Raw genomic sequence first — 21,503 nt, 5'->3', positions numbered from 1 at the left:
CAGTAGCTCGCCAAGGCAAAGTGAGTCGATCACCCAGGACTCACTTTGTCTTGGCGATCTAATCTATCGGGCCGATCAGTCTTCCTCTCCCCGACGTCAATTCTGCAGTCGGAGAGGAAGTTCGGGCCGAAGCAGGGAGAGCATGCGTCGGCGTTGGCGTCGGCTTTGGGGCCTGTTATCCATTGGTGGGTCCTGTTCCCCGATGGCAGCGGCAGTGGCAGTGGCTTGGGGAACGGCAGGGAAAAAGAAAGAAAGGGGGCAGGCAGGGAAACAGAAGGAAAGAAGAGAAACAGAAAAAAAGAAAGAAAGGTCAGGGAGAGAGGAAGAAAAAGTTGGGGGAGGGAATGAGGTGTGGAGGAGAGAAAGCATACAGGCTGATAGAAGGGAAGAAAGATTGGATGCACAGTCAGAAGAAGAAAGTGCAACCAGAGACTCATGAAATCACCAGACAAGGTAGGAAAAATGATTTTATTTTAAATTTAGCAAAGTGGAGGCAGTATTACCACAGTTTTCAAAGGAATTTGCCCAAATAACTTAATAGTTAACTGGGTAAATTCCCAGAGATGAAAACTTCCCTTCACTTACTATGCACAGTTCTGAATTTATATCTGCTGTCTATATTTTACAATATGGTCCCCTTTTACTAAACCGCAATAGTGGTTTTTAGCGCAGGGAGCCTATGAGCGTCAAGAGCAGCGCTGGGCATTCAGCGCAGCTCCCTGCGCTAAAAACTGCTATTGTGGTTTAATAAAAAGGATGGAGGGTATATTTGTCTATTTTTGTATGGTTGTTACTGAGGTGACAGTGCATAGAGTCATCTCCCTTGACCTCTTTGAAAAAAACCCAGAATAGGAATGATAATTAACATTTTCTCAGCGTATAGTGTGCTTTGTGTTTTTTAATTTTATTGTTGGTAGATCATTTTGACTTGGTCATTTTAAAGTAGCTCACAAGCTCAAAAAGTTTGGGCACCTCTGAGCTAGAGCGTTGAAACTGTGTTTTTCTATTTTATCCCCCCTTTTGCAAAACTGTGGAACGTTTTTTAGCGCCAGCCGTGGTGGTAGCAGCTCTGATGCTCAGAATTCTATGAGCGTCAGGGCTGTTACCACTGTAGCTAAAATCCACACTACAGTTTTGTAAATGAGTGAGGGGTTAGTTTGTGATGACATATTCCATACTAGGCGAAGGTGTTTTCTGTGTTCTGTGTGTTCGAAAGACATGGTTTTCTGTTAGGATTGACGGTGTAGGATTGATCTGTGCTGGTCTGGCTTGTTTAGTTTTACAATGGGTGTATTGATGTACTGCTCACTGCAATATGTAAGATGCTGCCTTTTCCTAGGTATTCATGTGTGACGTGTGGTTTGTTACTAAAAATCATGTTTTTCTTACAGATGGGGGGGTGCCAAAAAATGATGGGCCCCGGGTGTTACATATGCTACGTTCGCCACTGTATGTAAAGATACCAGAAAGCTGGCGTAGCAAAAACTTTAAGTAAATTGTTATTCTTCTAAGTTTTGAGTATTTAACCCTCCCACAATCTCACGGGCACTCGTTTCAAGTTTCAAGTTTATTGAGATTTTGATTTAAACGCAATATCAAATATTTTCAATGCGTATAACAAAAATAAATTTGGGGAAATAAATAAAACCATTTGAACAATAAACATACAAACATATCCATAGATGATTAAAATTACATAAGGAGTACAAGGATAAACTACATTTGTTTAAAAATGTGTTCTCCGCGCCTGCTCATAAATTTGTTGACTGGAAGGATCCAACAATGTGGCCAGAAGCCATTCAGGACAAAGACAGAGAAAGAATTGTGCAATTTGGATTAATGATGGAAGATGATTTAAAGCAAATGGCACAGTCTATGAGTAAAGATCTTGACGGACGTGCTTTTTATGAATATCTCCTCTATGCCAAATCACCCAATGGATGTGAGATTTTACAGGACTGGCTTAGGTGGAGCATTAGCAGAAAAGTATGTGTGTATTCGGCCCATGGAAGAAGGGGGGGGTGTCGGGGGGGGGGGGGACGGGGTGTGTGGGGGGCCCAATAGGATTGCTCAGTAAGGGGCCCAGAAATTTCTGATGGCGGCCCTGCCCCCCGGCGTCATCTTGTGGCCGGCTCCCTCCTACTCACAGCCGTAGTGCGCACGGAGCCGCATACAGCAGCTCCTCGTGTGTCCTGTACCTGAACTGGAAGCCTTCTCTCTGATGTCGCAATGTCAGAGCAAATGCTTCTGGATGAGGTATAGGACGCGGGAGAAGCTGCTGCACGCAGGTCCGTGCTAACTACGGCTGTGAGGAGGAGGGAGCCGGCCACAAGGTAAAACTGGGGGCTTCAGACTGTGGGCAGCATAAAAGGACCAGGCGGTCCGGATTTGGCCCACAGGCCTTGAGTTTGACACCTGTGAGTTAGGGGAACACAGAGAGAGTATGTTTTGGGGAAAAGAAACTGATAGTTTCTTGGAAGGACAGGAACAGAGAAAAAGTGCCTGGGGTGAGAATGGAGGAAAAAAAAAGAGTGTGATGTGTGTGTACAAAAGAGAGTGACTGGGGTGGGGGAGAAGGGAAGGGACAGAGAGTATCTTTAGGGAGGAAGGAAGAGAAAGAGAGAGAGACATGAAGGTGAGAGGGACATATATGAATTATATATTGAAATTTTTCCAATAGAAATATATTTTAAAAAAAAAAGTGTGCCATGAAGAGATGAGAAAATCTGAGGGAGGGAGACAGGCAAATGCTGGGGCACTGCAAATATTTTGCATAGCTAAGCATATCTTCTAGATGACAAACCAGATTTATTCAAGCCTTTTTCTATTAGGAACACATTTTAATCCTCTGGTCCAGAACAGTATGTATATGGTAATGGCTTGGAACAGGGAAATGTCATCTGATTTGACAAATAGGAAATATATTATGAAGGTTAACAGGTTATATTCAGTCATTTTGAATGGATATATAGTAACATGGTTAGGGGAATAGGAGATAGCACAATCTTACCCAATGGGAGGGAGAAATACTCAGTTGATAACACACTATTTACAAACGTCACTAACCATTCAATTACACTAGGAAACTCATTTTCAAAAAAGATAGACGTCCAGAAGATGGTATAACCTTACACTTGGACATCTTACTAGTCATAAAATCCAAGTGGGCATTTTTAAAATTGACTTTGTAGATGTATTTCTGGTTGTTTTGTCTCCAGTGTATCTACATCTTAAGGGGCGTATTAGAGGCATGTTTTGGGTGGGATAAGGGCAAGCTTAGCATTTGGACATTTTACAGCAGCAATCAAACATTTTACAAAATGTCCAGGGCATAATTTGGATGTTTTGGGCTAGACCTGGTTTTAAAATGAATAAGGGCCAAAAAGGTACCCAAATTGACCAGGTGGCCACTAGAGGGATGAATGAAAATATGGCCCCCATACACTCCCCAAATATTTACCTTCCAAATACACCACCAAACCCCACTATACCCATCCGTCTACTATTCCAATAGCCCTTATGGCTGCAGGTGGCACCTATTGTTTATTGTGAGCTTCTATACCAAGTTTTCCAAGTTTCCAAGTTTATTCAATATTTGATTAATCGCTTATTCAACATTCTAAGCAATGTACATAGTATAATAATAACATAAGTTAATAGAGGGAGACAGACAATTTCATGTAAAAAGGACGAAAACAAAACACTTAAGACAAACATGGGATACAAAGGGGAAGGAGAAGGGAAAGAAATACAATTTTGAAAAGGCTAAAGAAAACATTTATGGTAAACAACATTAGGAAAGGAAGAACAAAGGGAGGCCAAAGTAGAACATATGAGATCTATAAAAAACTTTGGTCGGGTCATGCGTACTGGTTATCTCAGCTGTCAAATGCATCTTTAAAAAGAAAACATTTGAGCTTACTTTTAAATCTAACCAAACCTAATTCATCACGAATATTGATTGGGAGTAAATTCCAGGTTTGAGGTGTTGTGACGGAAGATTGAATTTCGACGTGTATTTATAATTTTTAAAGAAGGGACTGTCAAAAGATGTTGATCAATACTGGGGAGTCAATTCAGAGCAGTTTGCATGAGCTTCTATAAAGATGTTACAATACATGAGCTTCTGTAGAGGTGTTACAATACAGAGTTAGAAAGAGCTTCCGTGAGATGTTACAATACATGAGATCTATACAATACAAGGGCTTCTGTAGCAGTGTTACAATACAGAGTTTTTAATACCGACTTAATTATGCCATAATCAATCATCCTACTTATGTTATTGGCACATCGATCATCCTACTTATAGGCATATGTTTATTCCAAATCAATCGTCTTACGTATATTCACATCTAATATTAGATTTATTATTGCAGCTAAGTACACAATATTTATACACCTCCTATGGAGGTTGGCCAAGCTAATTCTACTAAATATAATCTATATACACGTATCTGTATTGTGTTTATGTTTATGTTTGAAATATTATCTTCCTCAGAATCTTGTTTTCTGGGCTTCTGTACTTTGTCTATTTATTTATATCCTATTGTGTTCTTCCTATCGTGTTCCTGATGGGGTTGGGTGGGAGGGAGGGGGGACTAGCCAACTGTCTCCTCTATGTTGTTTTATGGGCTAAAGTAGTCTATGAAGAGGATGGTCTTTATCCCTTTCTTGAATTTTCTGCTATTTTTTTCTAATTTTAGTTTTCAGAAGGGCATTCCACCACCTTGAACATTCTTTTTCTGACGCTTTTGTATTTGTTGTCTCTGAAGGAGGGAATTTCCAGCAGGTGATTTTGGCTCGAGTGTAGTGCACATGTTGTTGTGTGCTGATGTAGTCTGGCTGCTAGATATTGTGGTTCAGAGAGATGAATGATTTTTTGCGTCAGCAGTAGGATCTTGAATTTCACCTTACTTTCAATTGGGAGCCAGTGTAGTTCTCTCTGTAGTGGGGTGGCACTCATTTCCCTATATGGCAGTAATGTAGAGTTTTGGTGAGTTTTGGGGGCCTCACACTTTCCACCACAAATTGTAATGGCTAAAGTGGCTTATAATAGGCCTGGGTCCTTCTTTCTATGGTTCACTAGCCCACTCACCTGGCTACTTAAGACACCTGTGTGATGCTCTACTAGGCTTTCCCATAGCAGATGCTGCTGTTCTAGAGACAGGTATGTACTATTTAATTCATATCTTTGTGGAGTGGACCACTGGGGGAGTGTGTGTGGGGGGTCATTAGTTAATTCATTAGTGTTGGGAAGATCATTAGATAATTATTAGTTAATCCCTTCAGCGGTCATCTGGTCAGTGTGGGGTCCTTTTTAGCACTTAGACTCTTCTAAAACAGGTCTAGCCCAAAATGTCTAAGAGCTAGATGCACAAAAGTCAGACAGTATTACTGACTGGATTGCTGTTGGCCAATTCGTTGGCCGATTCCCCAACAGCGATCAATGCACAAACAAGTTGCCTTGCTAATGATTTGCACGGAGGTGCAAATGACTCAATCGCTCAGTGAGTGATTGACACATGCACAAAACCCTAACAGCAGTGACAGGAAAGAAGCCTCCTGTTATTGCTGTTAGGGGTTTCAGGTTTTGGGTTTTTTTAATGGCATAGATGTTAAACACAACCTGTCCCATAAAAAAAAACCCTTGCACCATGTCCTCCCACCCTGTGCTGGCACCCTGAGCTGCCGGTACCCTGAGCCACCATCCACCCCCCCCCCCACCAACCCACGTCAAAATGACAGGAGGGATGCCCATTCCCTCCTGCCACAAAGGCACCCACTCTCCCCCCCAAAAAAAGGCAGGAGGGTGCTCACTTCCTCCTACCTTGAAAGCGCCCACTCCCTCTCCAGGCCCCCCTGCACCATGCTTTAAAAGTTGGGAGCAGGAGGTACCAAACAAACCTCCTGCTCCTCCAAGTCCTAAGGCCCAGTGTCGTTGAGGAAGGAGCCTAAGGAAGTCTATGATTGGCCATTTATTTTGGCCAAGCAGGGACTTAGGCCCCTCCCCGTACATCACATGATGCACTGGGCAGGATCCTAAAGTCCAGTGTCGTCGAGGGAGGACTCGGAGGAGCAGGAGGTTTTTTCCAGTACCTCCTGCTCCCAACTTTTAAGGTACAGGGCAGGGGGCCAGGAGGAGGAGTGGGCGCCTTCACTACAGGAGGGAGTGGGCATCCTTCCTACATTATTTTTCAGGTAGGGGAAGCAGGCTTCTTCATGGCAGGAGGAAGTGGGCATCCCTCCTGCCTTTATTTTCAGGCAGGGGGGAGTGGCTCCTTGGTAGCAGGAGGGAGTGGGCATCCCTCCTGCCTTTTTTCAGGGTGGGAGGTCCATCGTGCCAGGAGGGAATGGGCATCTCTCCTGCTATTTGTTTTAGGTTTGGGTGGGGGTCGTGGTGTTTGCCGGGAGGGGGGGCGCAATTGTCAGGGGTTGTTGAGGAGGGTCATCAGCCGCGGTAGGGGAATTTTTTCATTTTTTTTTTAATGGGACAGATATTTTGCATGTGTAATACACATAAAATATCTGTGCCATTGGGGGGGAAAAAAAGAAAAAAACACCCCAGGCAAACCAGTTGGTAACACAGTTACCGACAATTCTAGAGCAATCGGGTTTTAAAATTGGTAAAACTCGATGCTAAATAGCCAAGCGATGTTTGTGCATCAGTCGCTTGACTATTATGTATGGGGTTTACTAATTTGCATGGGTTGGATCGGATCATTAAATGGGCGATCGGGGGGGAAAAACACACAATGGGCAGTTTTGTGCATTGGGAAATCCGATCTGATCGATTGCTAAACTGGTCAAACCGATTTAGCGACGATTGGGACATGATCGGTAAGTTTTGTGCATCCCCCAGTAAGTTCCATCCAGGACATTTTGGAAAAGCTGCGATTATCATCGCAGGATGTCCAAGTTAAGCCTGGCCATAACACACCCCTCATGACCTCTGGATGCACAGTGGCTTAGAAGTCCCACTAGACGTCCAGCAAGTTGATTTAAAAAACTGGCATTTTGGACACCCCAGCAATTAGGATGTCCAAGTGCCATCTTAGGCATTTGGTGTTTTTATTATGAGCTCCATTGCCCTTAAATCTCACTCTTGAGCAGTCCACTCTTGAAATCTCTGGTTTGTACCAGAGGCAATGGAAAGTGAAAATGATTTGTCCAGTTTCCCTGATCTTCAACCCACTGCTGCTGACCTGCCAAGTTACCCAGGTCCAGGGGGAACACTTTTGGTGAGTCCTATTTTTGAACTTATATCCCTGATATCACCAATTGAAACCAGCTCTTCAGGTCCCATAATGGACCAGGATAGGGTTGCAGAAATCCAGGACTGAGCTTCCCTATTGAACTGGGTAACTTGGCTACTCTTCAGCTCTACCCATTAAGCTTCTTCATTCAAAGCATGGGCTTGCATAGTCACAATACTCACTCACAAACTATTACTGCTATCATACCCACAGCTACAGTAGGCTCTGTGTATTTCACTGCTACTTCTTGACAAGTGAAATAATGGTGGGGGTGGGGGCCTTGGTAGAGGACCCACAAATATATGTTTGCCTAGGGTCCAATATAGTGTTAATTCTGCCCTGCTTCCACTATATTGTACTGTAAAGTAAAATTATTTAGCTGGGCCTACATTATAGCATTCAGGAGATTAATTAAAAATATGTTCTTCCAAAATGGTCACCTACCAATAAATGCCAAAGTTCCAAGAAGAATGCCCACTGCCAAAACTATTTCATATGTCTTATTTGTAGGAACTTCATAAAAGCAGGTCCTTGCTTCTGTGCAAACACATATATGTACTGCAGAAAAGACAAATGTCAAAAGATTAATGCAATAAATGTAATGGTATGTAACATTCTCAGTATAACTGGCAATATTCAACTGCTTTTATATTTTATTTCCACATACTGGGGGTAATTTTATAAGGGCACTTAGGTGAAAAGTTCAAGAAGGTGCCCATTTTAAGAGGAGTGGCCTAGTGGTTAAAGCAGCTTCCTCAGCTGTTTCTCCCTACTTCAAACTGCTCACTTCCTCTTCTCACTGCAACTACAGCTCTGTTTTTCTTCACACTGTTTCTCAGGCTAAAAAAACACCTTTGAATATTTCAAAACAGCCAATAGTAGCTTTCTGCTCTTGGCAGTGGGAGGAGTCTACATAATGTAGACGGTTTCCCTGTTGTTATGACGTTACATAGAAACATAGAAGATGACGGCAGAAAAGGGCTACAGCCCATCAAGTCTGCCCACTCTGCTTACCCACCCCCTGTCTATGCCCTAATGACCCAATTTCCTTATCTTGACCCTCGTAGGGATCCCACATGGGTATCCCATTTATTCTTAAAGTCTGGCACGCTATCTGCCTCGATCACTTGCACTGGAAGCTTGTTCCAATGATCAACCACTCTCTCTGTGAAGAAATACTTTCTGGTGTCGCCATGAAATTTTCCGTCCCTGAGTTTGAGTGGGTGCCCTCTTGTGGCCGAGGGTCCCTTGAGAAAGAAAATATCATCTTCCACTTCGACACGTCCCGTGAGGTACTTAAATGTTTCGATCATGTCTCCCCTCTCCCTATGTTCCTCAAGAGTGTAGAGCTGCAATTTGTTCAGTCTCTCTTCGTACGAGAGACTCTTGAGCCCCAAGATCATCCTGGTGGACGTCCGCTGAACCGATTCAATTCTGCGCACATCTTTACTGTAATGTAGCCTCCAGAATTGCACACAGTACTCCAGATGAGGTCTCACAATGGCCCTGTACAACGGCATTATGACTTCAGGCTGAATTTCTGCATTTTGAAAGATTTAGTGAACGCAGAAATCCCCCTCCTCACACATGTAAATAATGATATGACTATACTATATGTATAGATATGAATATTTTGCCTTGATTGTAAGATTTATTGTGATTGTTTTTATATATATTTTATTGTACCCTTCCCACAACTGTGGATACTTGTAGGTTATAAATATATAGAGCCCCTTTTACAAAGCTGAGGTAGTGATGCTGCTGCAGTAAATGCACAGAAGCGCATTTTATTCCTATGGGGATCACGGACAGATCAGAGAAGGTTATCATGCCGCTGTACCGGGCCATGGTACGCCCTCACCTGGAATACTGGTCACCGTACATGAAGAAGGACAAGGTACTACTTGAAAGGGTCCAGAGAAGAGCAACTAAAATGGTTAAGGGGCTGGAGGAGTTGCCGTACAGTGAGAGATTAGAGAAACTGGCCTGTTCTCCCTTGAAAAGAGGAGACTGAGAGGGGACATGATAGAAACATTCAAGGTTACATTACATTACATTAGAGATTTCTATTCCGCCATTACCTTGCGGTTCAAGGCGGATTACAAAAGAGATGAAAAATGGGTTACAATGGAAGAACATTTGTCCTTTCTAGAGAAGTAAAGAGTAGGTTATGTAGTTTCTGTGTGGCGGGAAGAGGGAGGAGGAAGGACGGTAAGTTTGAAGTTAGGGCTGTTTCAGGAATTTCTTGAAGAGTATAGTTTTTATTTCTTTTCTGAACGTCTTGTAGTCTGGTGTCGTTATCAGTAGATTGGAGATTTGGTTATCTAGTTCAGCTGCTTGAGCGGCCAGGAGGCCATCGTATAGTTTTTTCCGTTTTACTTCTTTGATCGAGGGGTGTGTGAATGGGGTGTGTGCTTTTCTATGTCTGATTGAGGTGGTTTGGATGAGGCGGTTGTTCAGGTAGGTTGGGCTGTCTCCGTTTAAGGTTGTAAATAACATACAATAGAATTTAAATAGTATTCTTTCTTGGATTGGTAGCCAATGTGAGTTGATGTATGCTTCTGTAATATGGTCGTGTTTTCTCAATGAGTAGATGAGTCTCAGAGCTGTATTTTGGATTGTTTGTAGTTGTTTAGTCATTGTAACAGAGCAGGGGAGGTAGAGGATGTTGCAATAATCAAATAGACTTAGGATTAGGGATTGTATTATAAGCTGGAATTGTGTTTTTTCGAAGAATTTCTTGACTTGTCTTAGGTTTCTCATAACTGCGAAAGATTTCTGCATTGTTTTATTTATTTGCGGTTGCATGGTGCAGCATCGGTCTCTAGTCATTCCTAGTAGTTTTATGGTAGTTTGAATGGGATAGTTGATTGTGTTAATTTCTATATTGGTTATGATTGGGACTTTGTTGTTTTCGAGGAGGATGAATTTAGTTTTGTCTCTGCTGAGTTTCAGTTTGTGATCTTTCATCCAGGTTGCTACAGTTTCTAGTGTTCGGTGTAGTGTGTTTGTCATGGCGGTCTTTGGTTGGTTTGAAAAGTATGAGAATGGAAATGTCATCTGCATAACTGTAGGTAGTGATGCCTAGATTATCCAGGTATGTTCCGAGAGATGCAGTTTATAGGTTGAAGAGAGTAGGGGATAGTGGGGATCCTTGTGGTACACCGCAAGGGTTGGACCAAGGTTCAGATTTTTCTTTATCTGATTTTACTCTGTATGTTCTGGATTTTAGGAAGCCTTCAAACCAAGAGTATACTTTATCTGAGATACTTATTGCATCCAAAATTTGCAGTAGGATGTTATGGTCTACCAGATCAAATGCTACAGTAAGGTCTAGTTGTATAAGAAGCATTTTTTTTTCCTGTGCTGAGGTGTTGTCTGGCTGAGTCAATGAGGGAATCTAGTAATGTCTCTGTGCTGAAGTTGGATCTGAAGCCAGATTGTGTGGGGTGAAGTATATTATGGTCATCTATATAGTTGGTGAGGTGTTTGGCTACTAGTCCTTCTGCCAGTTTGACATATAGAGGTACTGAGGCAATGGGTCTATAGTTGGATGGTTGGTCTGTTGGTCCTTTTGGATCTTTTTGGGTTGGGGTGATGATGATTTTGCTGAGGTCAGTTGAGAAAAGGCAGTCAGTGAGCATGGTTTGTATCCATTGCAGAAGTAGAGTACGGAATTTTGTGCTGGAGGTTGTAAGGAGATATGATGGGCAGTGGTTAAGGTCAAAGGATGCATGGCTATACTTTTTGTAGAGTTTATTGAATTCAGACCATTGTATGTTGGAGAATTGAGATCATGTTCTGTCAGCTGCAGTTGATTCTTTCTCTTTGGGAGGAATTGTGAGTTCGTTTAGGTGGGATGGGGTACAATTGAGGGTAGCTCTGGTATTTGTAATTTTGTTCTTGAAGTGTTCTGCTAAGAGGGTGGCTGAGGGAGATGGGGTATTGTTAGTGGTTATGTAAGATTTGGTGTCTGTTATGTCTTTTAATATTGGAATAGTTTTTTGGTATCTTGGGTTTCTGTGCCTATTAGATTAGTGTAATGTGTTTTTCTCTTGTCCTTTAGTAGTATTTTGTATTGTTTATTAGTTTTTTCCAGGCGGTTTTCGTGTGATCTAGATTAGTTTTTCTCTATTTTCTTTCTAGTCGTCTGCATTGTCTTTTAAGTAGGAGTAGTTCATTGTCAAACCATTGATCTGATCTTCTGCTGATTCTAGTTTTGGTTTGTAGTGGTTTGGCTAGTTCATCAAGGATGTTGGTAGTCAGATTGTTCCACTGTGAGATGAAGTCCTTGGGGTCACAGTCCTGGATTGTTTCATCTTTTTTGTTCAGAATTTGGAGGGATCGATGTGTTTGCGTGAGGTGTAAGTTATTTTTTGGGTTTAGGTATGGTTTTGTTCTTGGTCCAGTTGATGTTGAAGGTGTATGTGTAGTGGTCTGACCAGAGGGATGGGGACCAGGTTCCATTAGGTGTTTGAATTTCTGGGGAGGATGGTTGATGGGTCATGAAGGCTGCGATGTCAAGTTGGTGTCCTTTTTCATGCGTGGTTTGTGGGTTTAGGATTTGGAAGGATAAGGCATTGAGAAATGATAGACAGTTTTCTGCTGGTTTGGATACTTGGTCTTCAAGGTGTATATTTAGGTCTCCTAGGATGAGGTTGTATTCTGCTGTTAATGAGTTTTGGTATATGAAGTTTTCAAATTCAGGTCTTACTGTGGTCCAGTTTCCTGGTGTTATGTAGCAGAGCATGCAGTTTAGTGAGTTTTTTAGAGTGGTGCTTGAGAGATAGCAGGCAAGAAAGTCCATCCTTTTTTTCTCTCACAGTGTAGTGTAAAGATTTTAAAATTATCTGGAAGGAGATCAATTATTATTGGATCATCTTCAGACAATAGCCATGTTTCAGTTAGAAAGAGGCAGGCTATTTGCTTGCTGATGATCCAATCTTTAATTAGGAAAGCCTTATTCCTGACAGATCTAGTATTAAGATATACACAGGGAATAGATGCGAATGTGATAGGTTTGGTAGAGGTAGTGGTTCTAATAGGTTTTACTTCCCTTGTTCTTTTTTTAAGGGTTCGTTGGTGTCTTCTTTTATTTGAGATAACATTAATGTGATTTATTTTGTCTTCTTGTGGGTTAGCGATGTGCATGATTGATAGATCAGGGTAGTGGACTGATTGTAGTTGTGGGTAGAGAGCGTTAACCTCTTTGATGCTACCGCTTAGCAGATAAAGCATTAAGATTAATAGGAGATTCATGTTTGCAGGGTAGTGTGTTTCTTTCTAACGCAAAGACAGTGTTAATTTCCTTAAAATTCTTAATTTAAAGTTTGTATGGTTGTTAGGCAGATTTCATATGCCTCTAACAGTTAACTATGCCTCTAACAGTTACACATGCCTATAACAGTTACACATGCCTTTAGCAATTACACATGTCTCTAGTAGTTACACATGCCTCTAGCAAATACATTTGCATCTAATCTGGCAATTGCAGCATGGACATCAAAGTTTGGCAGAAATCTTAATGGATAAACCTTAGTAGAAAACCTTAGCTGGCTGTCGGTGTTGGTGGTAGTAGGCAGGAGGGCGGTAGCCAGTGGTCAGCTCTAGCTGCTGCGAGACTGGGGTTCCGGGTCGCTTCTGGGGGGCAGAGCAGGCTCACACGCCCGGCCTAGTGAGGAGAGAGGCAGTATTGGAGCCCTGAGGTCGTTGGGTTCAACGTGGGATGCTGGAAACAGTGGGGGCAGGAGGGAACCGACTGCCTTGCAGGGGATCTGGGAAAAGTGTAAAACTATGAGGTTCTTTGTCTTGTTTTACGGCAGGTCCGGTCTGTGAGGTCGCTTCACAGAGGAAGCTTCACAAAGGTGCGCACTAAGGCACAGGCACGTTTGCCATGTGCCTTAGCCGCGCACCGAACGGCTGCGCGCCGTTGGCGCTGCCTGTGTAAATCAAGAATCCCCGCTGGCTCGGGGGGGGGGCGGAGCAGTGCTTGCCCGCCTCAGTGGAGCTGGCTCCCAACGTGCTCCTCAGCCCGCTGCCTGTTTAAATTAAACACCCTTTAGCACACAAAAGCAGGGAAAATATCATAGAATACTTTAATGCTTTTGTGCAGTACTCTGTTTTCATATGCTAAATGTGCATTAAGGGTTTAATGCCCTTTAATAAAAAAGCCCCTAAAATCAGTATACTCGCTCAGTCCCAGTCATTATCCACAGGAGTCGCATTTCAAACAATCTCTCACACCACTTTCATATCCCATGCTGTGCTCATTCATTCTCTCTCACTGTCACTCATCTCCCCAGCCTATCTCCCTTTCTTACACAGGGAAGGTTGTGTAGGCCACGTGAATTCCAGGAAGACAAGAATATGGGACACAAAAAGCCAAAGGTAGTTCTTTGGACAACTGGAGCTACAAGGGGACATACAGACTGTGGGGAGCACAATACACACATGTTGCATAAAAGCTCTTTCCATCTATAAATCTATAGAAAATTCTAATTATACTATACCCAGAACAGTCACGTTGGCTTCTAGTAGTGGCGATTTCCCCCGTTCTTTAATTTTCATTTGGACAGGATAGTGCTGAATTTCAAAATTGGTATGCTTCATAGAAAGATTGGCAAAAGTACCTGTCAAATATTTAAAGACATAACTGAGTTACATCAACATTATATTGATAAAGATAAGCCTAAGTCTTTCTAGATCTCTATAGGCAACTCATCATCCTCAAGCTTCATCTTTTTTGTACCTTCCACACCATCAGAGTAATGGATGCAACAAGAGAGGCAGTCGCATGTGAAATAATAATAATAATAACTTTATTTTTAAATACCGCAATACCACAAATAGTTCAGAGCGGTTTACAGAGGAAGAGACTGTATACAGATAGCGATAATACAAAAAACTTTCAAAATTACATTCGTTAATCGAGTTTCTCTGGGAGTGTTATAGGAATTCATCGAGGCAGAAGTGGAGTCAGAGAAATTTGTCAAAGAGATAACTTTTGATTGACTTCCTGAAAGTTTGATAAGAAAGTGCGTTTGAAACAGTTGAAAGCGCAGCAGAAGCAACTCTAAACCACCTATCCTCACGGAGCTCTCAGTATTTGCTGCTGATGTACTACACTATGGGATCCTTGATCGCAAGGACACAATGAATAGTCAATAACTATGCTATCTACTGGAACAATCCACATTAGGAGTAATTTTATAAGGCTCCTCCTAAGATCAACCACAATGGATACATACACCCCCTCCTTTTAAAATCTCACGCACTCAGTTTTATGCTTAGTGTCAATATTGCCCTCGCAGATTATAGAACACCTACAGTTACACGTCAGCTTAATTGATAAATTAACTGCTAATTGGCACAAACAACCTATTATTGGTCATAATTGGCTTTGACAATTAATTTGTATTTAAAAGTATAACTGAACTAAATATTCTATAACCTTAGCATGCAAATTCTGTAGCACATAACAGCTAGAGGGTAAGGGCATGGGTGGGTCAGGGACGTGCTCAGCTCTCACGTACTAAAGTTCTAGAATAATGTCAGTTACATATGTAACTGACAGCATTTAGGCACTAGAATTTCCACCAGCCTTTGACTTTAGGCGCATAAAGGTGAACTTCAAGCAAGTATTCTATAATGGTGATTACATGCGAAATTGCCAACAATGGCCTACTCAAACTTGTAACTATGTGTTTGTAACTATGACCTAACTGTATTAATAACTGTACTGATCTACCTGTACTAGCAACCCTATTGAATGTCCGTGTCCAACTGTCCATTGTAACTTCCTGGGTAACTGACCCAGCCTCTTCCAATGTAATCTGATCTTGAACTGGATAAGTAAAGGTAGAATAGAAAACCTGATTAACATAACATCATTGCCAATGTAGAGTTTGTACTCAGTGCACAGCATCCCATTGTCTAACTTTTGGCAAGCTGTAGCGAATTAATCCCATAGAGTGTAATTTTAGAAAGGGGTACCTGGGGTAAGAGGGCAAGGAGTTGTCTACATAGACACTACATTATAAAGACATATACACCCTAATTCTATAACAGTGCACCTAATGTTAATTGGTGTCTTCTATCATTGCATAACATTGGTGTCTTCTATCCCGCCAATACCTTTCAGTTCTAGGTGGTTTACAAGAGTTGGCCTGGGCATTTCCAGGGAGAATACATGGTTAAAAGATGTAGTATGCATTGGGATCCGTGGAGGGTCGATCAGGTTTAGTTAGATCATTTGATAAATTTCTTGAATAGAAAGGTTTTAAGTTCTTTCCTGAATGTTTTGTAGTTGGGTGCTATAGTCAGCAGATTGGAGAGGTGGCAGTCTAGTTTCGCTGCTCTGGTGGCTAATAGTCCGTCATATATTTTTTTGCTTTGTATACCTTTGATTGGGCGGTGGGTAAAGTGTGCATGAGTTCTCCTTGCCATCTCTGTACATATATTTATAGGATACTAGCACTCATGAACACAAATGTAAATATAGCTGTCTTTAATTGTAAGCTTGGTGCACAGTGGTACAGTATAACATGCACACAAATGCCTTAGTGCACATGTACAAGGGGAGCACATATTGGTGGAGCACAGGCGGGGCTGATATTTACAGAATACTGTAAGTTAATGCATGTACCCATTTATGCCTGCTTGTAACCAGACAGACATCGTGCCTGACTTGGTTCCAGCTAAAGTTTCTGCTAGGACACAAAAGAAAACCCGGAAGGGAATGGACAAGGGTTGTGCTAGGGATGATTTTCAGGTTAACCACCAGGGGGAGCCTGAAATCTCCAAGGATCTCCTGGATGAGCACTATCTAGGTCACCACAGGAGGAGCCCAAGAGCCCCAGGCAGGTCTGCTGACTCAGGTAGAATAGGGCGTGCCCCTGCAGTACAAAAACCAGCAGCTGAGAGCAAGCAGACAGGCAGGCTAGGGAGACTCTCTTCCCTGAGAGTCTCCTCGGGCCAAGCAGGGACGATACAGCCTCACCCATGGAGGTACAGGAGGCTGGTAAAATGCTGGAGGAAGTTCTTTCTGATGCTGATCTTCCAATGGAACTTGACAACCTGCCTAAAGAAGTGAGTCCCTGTGACGAAGCCATGGAGGTTGGTCTTTCCATCAGCTGCAAGTGTGTTTTCAGCTCCTTTTTGTTTGAAAGTGACTGTGTGCTGGAACTAAACCTTTTGGGATTTTTTCTTTACTTTTCTTTTGCTTTTGTGAAGCTGATAGTGTCTTATTGGGAGAGGTTTGCTGTTATCTGGGAGGGCAATTTTGTAGGCTATATAGTAGCTAATTGAAAGCAAACCTGTGACACTCTCCTTTGCCTGGCAGTTTAGTGTAGGGCTGCCAGAGGCTTCACTAAAGGAGCACTGTGGACAGTGAATCCAGTGCCTTGGACTCTATGTTGGTACTAAACTGTACAACCTGTTTGGGAGCAGGTTGCAGTGAGCTCTGAGGTGAACCTAACCTCAAGGAAGAAAATCCTGAAGAGGAAATAATAAGGAAAGTAGTTGAGCTCTATTCTTGGAACTGTTTATTGCTCACTTTTTGAGTTTGGACTGCTTGAAGGATTATGGTTTACTTACCTGTTTGTTTGGATTCATGTTTTTCCTGTTTTTATGTTGGATGGAATAAACCCTGAGATATTTTGATTTACTTCCTTTATGGGAACATTGTGGTGTTTTTTTTTTATTGTGTCAGTCCAAGCCTGCAGGGTGACTCCAGTCCGGGTTAAACGCAAGTGCTAGTATACTTTGTAACCACTGAGGGGTACTGTAGAGTCTTGGTTAGACCACAGTCCCGGTTACATGCTGTAGACCTGGAATAAGTAGGCGTGCCTAAATGTATCGGCATTTCGGTCAACCAATGCTAGTATTCTATAAGCACATTTACATATGTAAATATGCTTATAGACTAGAGGCCATATTCTATAAAGGATGCCTACATTAGGTGCCACTAGGTGCCCTAATTGCAGCTGCCCAGTGATGCCTAAGTTCAGGATCCGCATCTAACTTTTTTTTAAAAATGGCTTAATTGACATGGTAATTGTTCACATCAGTTTTCAGCCAATCAGAAAAAACAAACAAACATTAAACAATTTAAGAGTTTGGCGCTGAACTCTTAGGACACCTCTAATGATGGCCTAAGTGGAGGCGCCCTCCCACACCTAAGGATGCCTAGCAACACCTATCTTAAACAGTAGGCATGGTTAGGAGTAGAGAATAGGTATGGTTGACTTACTACTACTACTACTAACATAGTAACATAGTAGATGACGGCAGATAAAGACCCGAATGGTCTATCCAGTCTGCCCAACCTGATTCAATTTAAATTTTTTTTTTGTTTTCTTCTTAGCTATTTCTGGGCAAGAATCCAAAGCTTTACCCAGTACTATGCTTGGGTTTCAACTGCCGAAATCTCTGTTAAGACTTACTCCAGCCCATCTACACCCTCCCAGCCATTGAAGCCCTCCCCTGCCCATCCTCCACCAAACGGCCATACACAGACACAGACCGTGCAACTAGGCCCAGTAACTGGCCTAGTTCAATATTTAATATTATTTTCTGATTCTAAATCTTCTGTGTTCATCCCAAGCTTCTTTGAACTCAGTCACAGTTTTACTCTCCACCACCTCTCTCGGGAGCGCATTCCAGGCATCCACCATCCTCTCCGTAAAGTAGAATTTCCTAACATTGCCCCTGAATCTACCACCCCTCAACCTCAAATTATGTCCTCTGGTTTTACCATTTTCCTTTCTCTGGAAAAGATTTTGTTCTACGTTAATACCCTTTAAGTATTTGAACGTCTGAATCATATCTCCCCTGTCTCTCCTTTCCTCTAGGGTATACATATTCAGGGCTTCCAGTCTCTCCTCATACGTCTTCTGGCGCAAGCCTCCTATCATTTTCGTCGCCCTCCTCTGGACCGCCTCAAGTCTTCTTACGTCTTTCACCAGATACGGTCTCCAAAATTGAACACAATACTCCAAGTGGGGCCTCACCAATGACCTGTACAGGGGCATCAACACCTTCTTCCTTCTACTGACTACGCCTCTCTTTATACAGCCCAGAATCCTTCTGGCAGCAGCCACTGCCTTGTCACACTGTTTTTTCGCCTTTAGATCTTCGGACACTATCACCCCAAGGTCCCTCTCCCCGTCCGTGCATATCAGCTTCTCTCCTCCCAGCATATACGGTTCCTTCCTATTATTAATCCCCAAATGCATTACTCTGCATTTCTTTGCATTGAATTTTAGTTGCCAGGCATTAGACCATTCCTCTAACTTTTGCAGATCCTTTTTCATATTCTCCACTCCCTCTTCGGTGTCTACTCTGTTACAAATCTTGGTATCATCTGCAAAAAGGCACACTTTTCCTTCTAACCCTTCAGCAATGTCACTTACATATATATTGAACAGGATTGGCCCCAGCACCGAACCCTGAGGGACTCCACTAGTCACCTTTCCTTCCTTCGAGCAACTTCCATTAACCACCACCCTCTGGCGTCTGTCCGACAGCCAGTTTCTGAACCAGTTCACCACTTTGGGTCCTAACTTCAGCCCTTCAAGTTTGTTCAACAGCCTTCTATGAGGAACTGTATCAAAGGCTTTGCTGAAATCCAAGTAAATTACATCTAGCATATGTCCTCGATCCAGCTCTCTGGTCACCCAATCAAAAAATTCAATCAGGTTCGTTTAAATTCAAACAGGTAAATCGAATTTAAAGGTAAATTGGCCAATACTTAGACTTAGTAGGGATGGGCGGACCCGCTATGCCTAAGGCCTGATTGGTCCAGGCTTCTAGAGCCTGGGCCAATCAGGCCTTAGGCTTCGGCGGGATGGGCCGGGAAGGGGCGGGCCCACCTCATTTCGACGAGGCGTGCCTGCTTGCTCGACGTGCAAGACCCATCTGTAAGAACAGGTTTGGTGGAGTGGGAATTGTTAGCGCCGGGGGGAGGGGGGTGCGTCTTCGGGCAGGAGGGATTGGGCACCCTCCTGCCAGCGACCGATATTGTCGGGGGGAGGCGGTCGGTAGTGTCGGGAGGGTGCGTCTTCGGGCAGGAGGGATTGGGCACCCTCCTGCCAGCGATCGGTAATGTCGGGGGTGGGGGGGGGGGGCGGTCGGTAGTGTCGGGGAGGGGGGTGCGTCTTTGGGCAGGAGGTTTGGGCACCCTTCTGCCAGCGATCGGTCAGGGGGCCACAGCCCGCTATACTTATAGCGGCAGAGAGATCCCTTGCCGCGATAAGTATAGCGGCCGCGTCTACTTACAATGTAGACCAGCATTTTGCTGGCCTACATTTTTAAGCTTCTCATCTACTAGGGAGACGCGTAGGGCCGCCTAGGTTCAGCCTAAGGCCCTTAGACGAGCTTAGGCATCTTGCTGGTCTCCCTAGGCTCCCGGAAGCGCCTTCAGGCCTGCCTGGGGAGCATTTTTTTTTTTTAAACGTGCATCCCGATTGGCTGATTAGACAGCTGTAGGACGCCTACAGCTGCCTAAAATCGGGACGCACTTTTAGAGAATCAGGCCCTTAGTGCTTAAGGTGCTAAAGAAAGGAAGGCACTTATCTTTTGTGCCCGACGGCTGCCCAACCGTTTCACATTCGGTTTCGTCAGGGACTATGCCTCCTTTTTGTATATGTACCAAAAATTGTCTAGAATGCTCATGAGATATGCTGTGCGGGTGCTGGTTATTTTCACGTATTCAGAGCATTCTAGACAATTTTTGGTGCATATACAAAAAGGAGGCATAGCCCCTGACGAAACCGAGTGTGAAACGGTTGGGCAGCCGTTGCGCACAAAAGATAATTGCCTTCCTTTCTTTAGCACCTTAAGCACTAAATGTTATTAAATTAAGATTACAAAAAATATTTGAGCACATGTCACCAAGACCAATGATGAATTTACCACCCCAGTAAGGGCATGAAAAATCATTCAAGTAGTGCCTTGGGTATTTGAGGTCTGGTTAATTAATTTACTTGATATCAATTTGTTCTCTGGCTCATACTAAGTTCTGTACAGGACATCCTGCAAAATGTTTGATTATTGTTGCAAAACATCTATGTCTAACCCTCCCCCAAATCTATACAACTGCCTCCCAAAACATGCCTCTTACATTCCCTTTTTAGACTTGGACATTCTGGAGGGTGAACATCCCCCAAAACGTCTAAATTCTTTGTATAAATTATCAGCACTTTGAACATTTTGCTGATTTATTTGCATTTTTGGAAGTTTTGTTGTTTTGAAAATGCTCCTATTTATATGTTTACAGCACATTATAAACTATTTGTTCTAAAGCATCTGAAGCCCTTCTCAACATGGCTGTCTCTGATCACATTTTATACTGGTGCTTATGTGCATAATTTGTCTTTATAAAATAAGCATAACTTAGGCACATACCTACCACACCAGTTAGGCAGCCTTTTGAAAATTACTCCCTTAGTACCAAGTGAAAACAGTTGTGTTAGATCCCTTTCTATTCTTGTTCTGCCACTGGCTCCTCCTTCCCCTCTCCCAGCTTCTGCATCTCTATGTAATGCAATTTAAATATTAGGAAAAATAAAGGCCCATGCTAATTATTTTCTCAAAATATGACAAAACTTTCTGTTATTTGAGATATAAAGTGTTTGAAAAACTTACCATTAATAGAATGAAGTTCCCAGTCTTCCTTAACATTTTTATTCTCTCCAAGTTCAAATTTCAAATTGTGACCAAAGCGAGCATAATCATCGTCCGTAGCTTCAACTAATATAGACTCTCTTTTAGCAATGGGATGACAGAAGAAGGTTTCAGAATAATCCTTTGCTAAGCGGGGAGGGTTATCATTCACGTCCATCAAATATAATTGGAAGGACACAGAACTGCTCAAATGGTATGCATCTGTAAAATACAATACAATGTATAGAATGAAGTTTCATTTCTAGGAATTACAAAATCCCAATTTATTTTCTGAGAATTGCTCTTAATTCGAGATCACAATGTGGTACGTCTACTAAAGCATGCTAGACAATAAGCTTAGCACCTTAACGCATGACTTTCCCATGTGCTAAGCCCACTTCTAACGCACCTAGTTAATTGAGAAATTTCCCCTATTTCATCTTCAGGTCGTGCACTATTGTTTACATTTATAACCTGAGAAAACTTCATGAGGAAACACTTAGGAGGTGCTTAGGGTTCAAGTGCTATGGATGTGCTAACCAATTAGTGCATGGTAATTAGAATGTGCTAGCTCAGGGGTAGGAAACT

At 42.7% G+C, this 21,503-nt stretch overlaps 1 protein-coding gene across 1 annotated transcript in view; it reads right to left on the bottom strand.

Annotated features, from left to right (window-relative positions):
- Window positions 1–21,503, bottom strand: part of CDH17 (cadherin 17) — a 167,670-nt gene that overhangs the window by 3,487 nt on the left and 142,680 nt on the right. The window contains exons 15-17 of the mRNA XM_033933775.1: window positions 20,898–21,137; window positions 13,763–13,882; window positions 7,698–7,811 (exon numbers count right to left, since the gene is read on the bottom strand). Of these exons, the coding sequence (XP_033789666.1) occupies window positions 7,698–7,811; window positions 13,763–13,882; window positions 20,898–21,137 (474 nt within the window). The remainder of the gene's footprint in view (window positions 1–7,697; window positions 7,812–13,762; window positions 13,883–20,897; window positions 21,138–21,503) is intronic.

Source organism: Geotrypetes seraphini, chromosome 2, assembly GCF_902459505.1.
Source record: "Geotrypetes seraphini chromosome 2, aGeoSer1.1, whole genome shotgun sequence".
NCBI classification, from domain to species: Eukaryota; Metazoa; Chordata; class Amphibia; order Gymnophiona; family Dermophiidae; genus Geotrypetes; species Geotrypetes seraphini.
The sequence above is the reverse complement of the archived record's forward strand: the minus strand, read 5'-3'. Positions and strand labels throughout refer to the sequence as shown.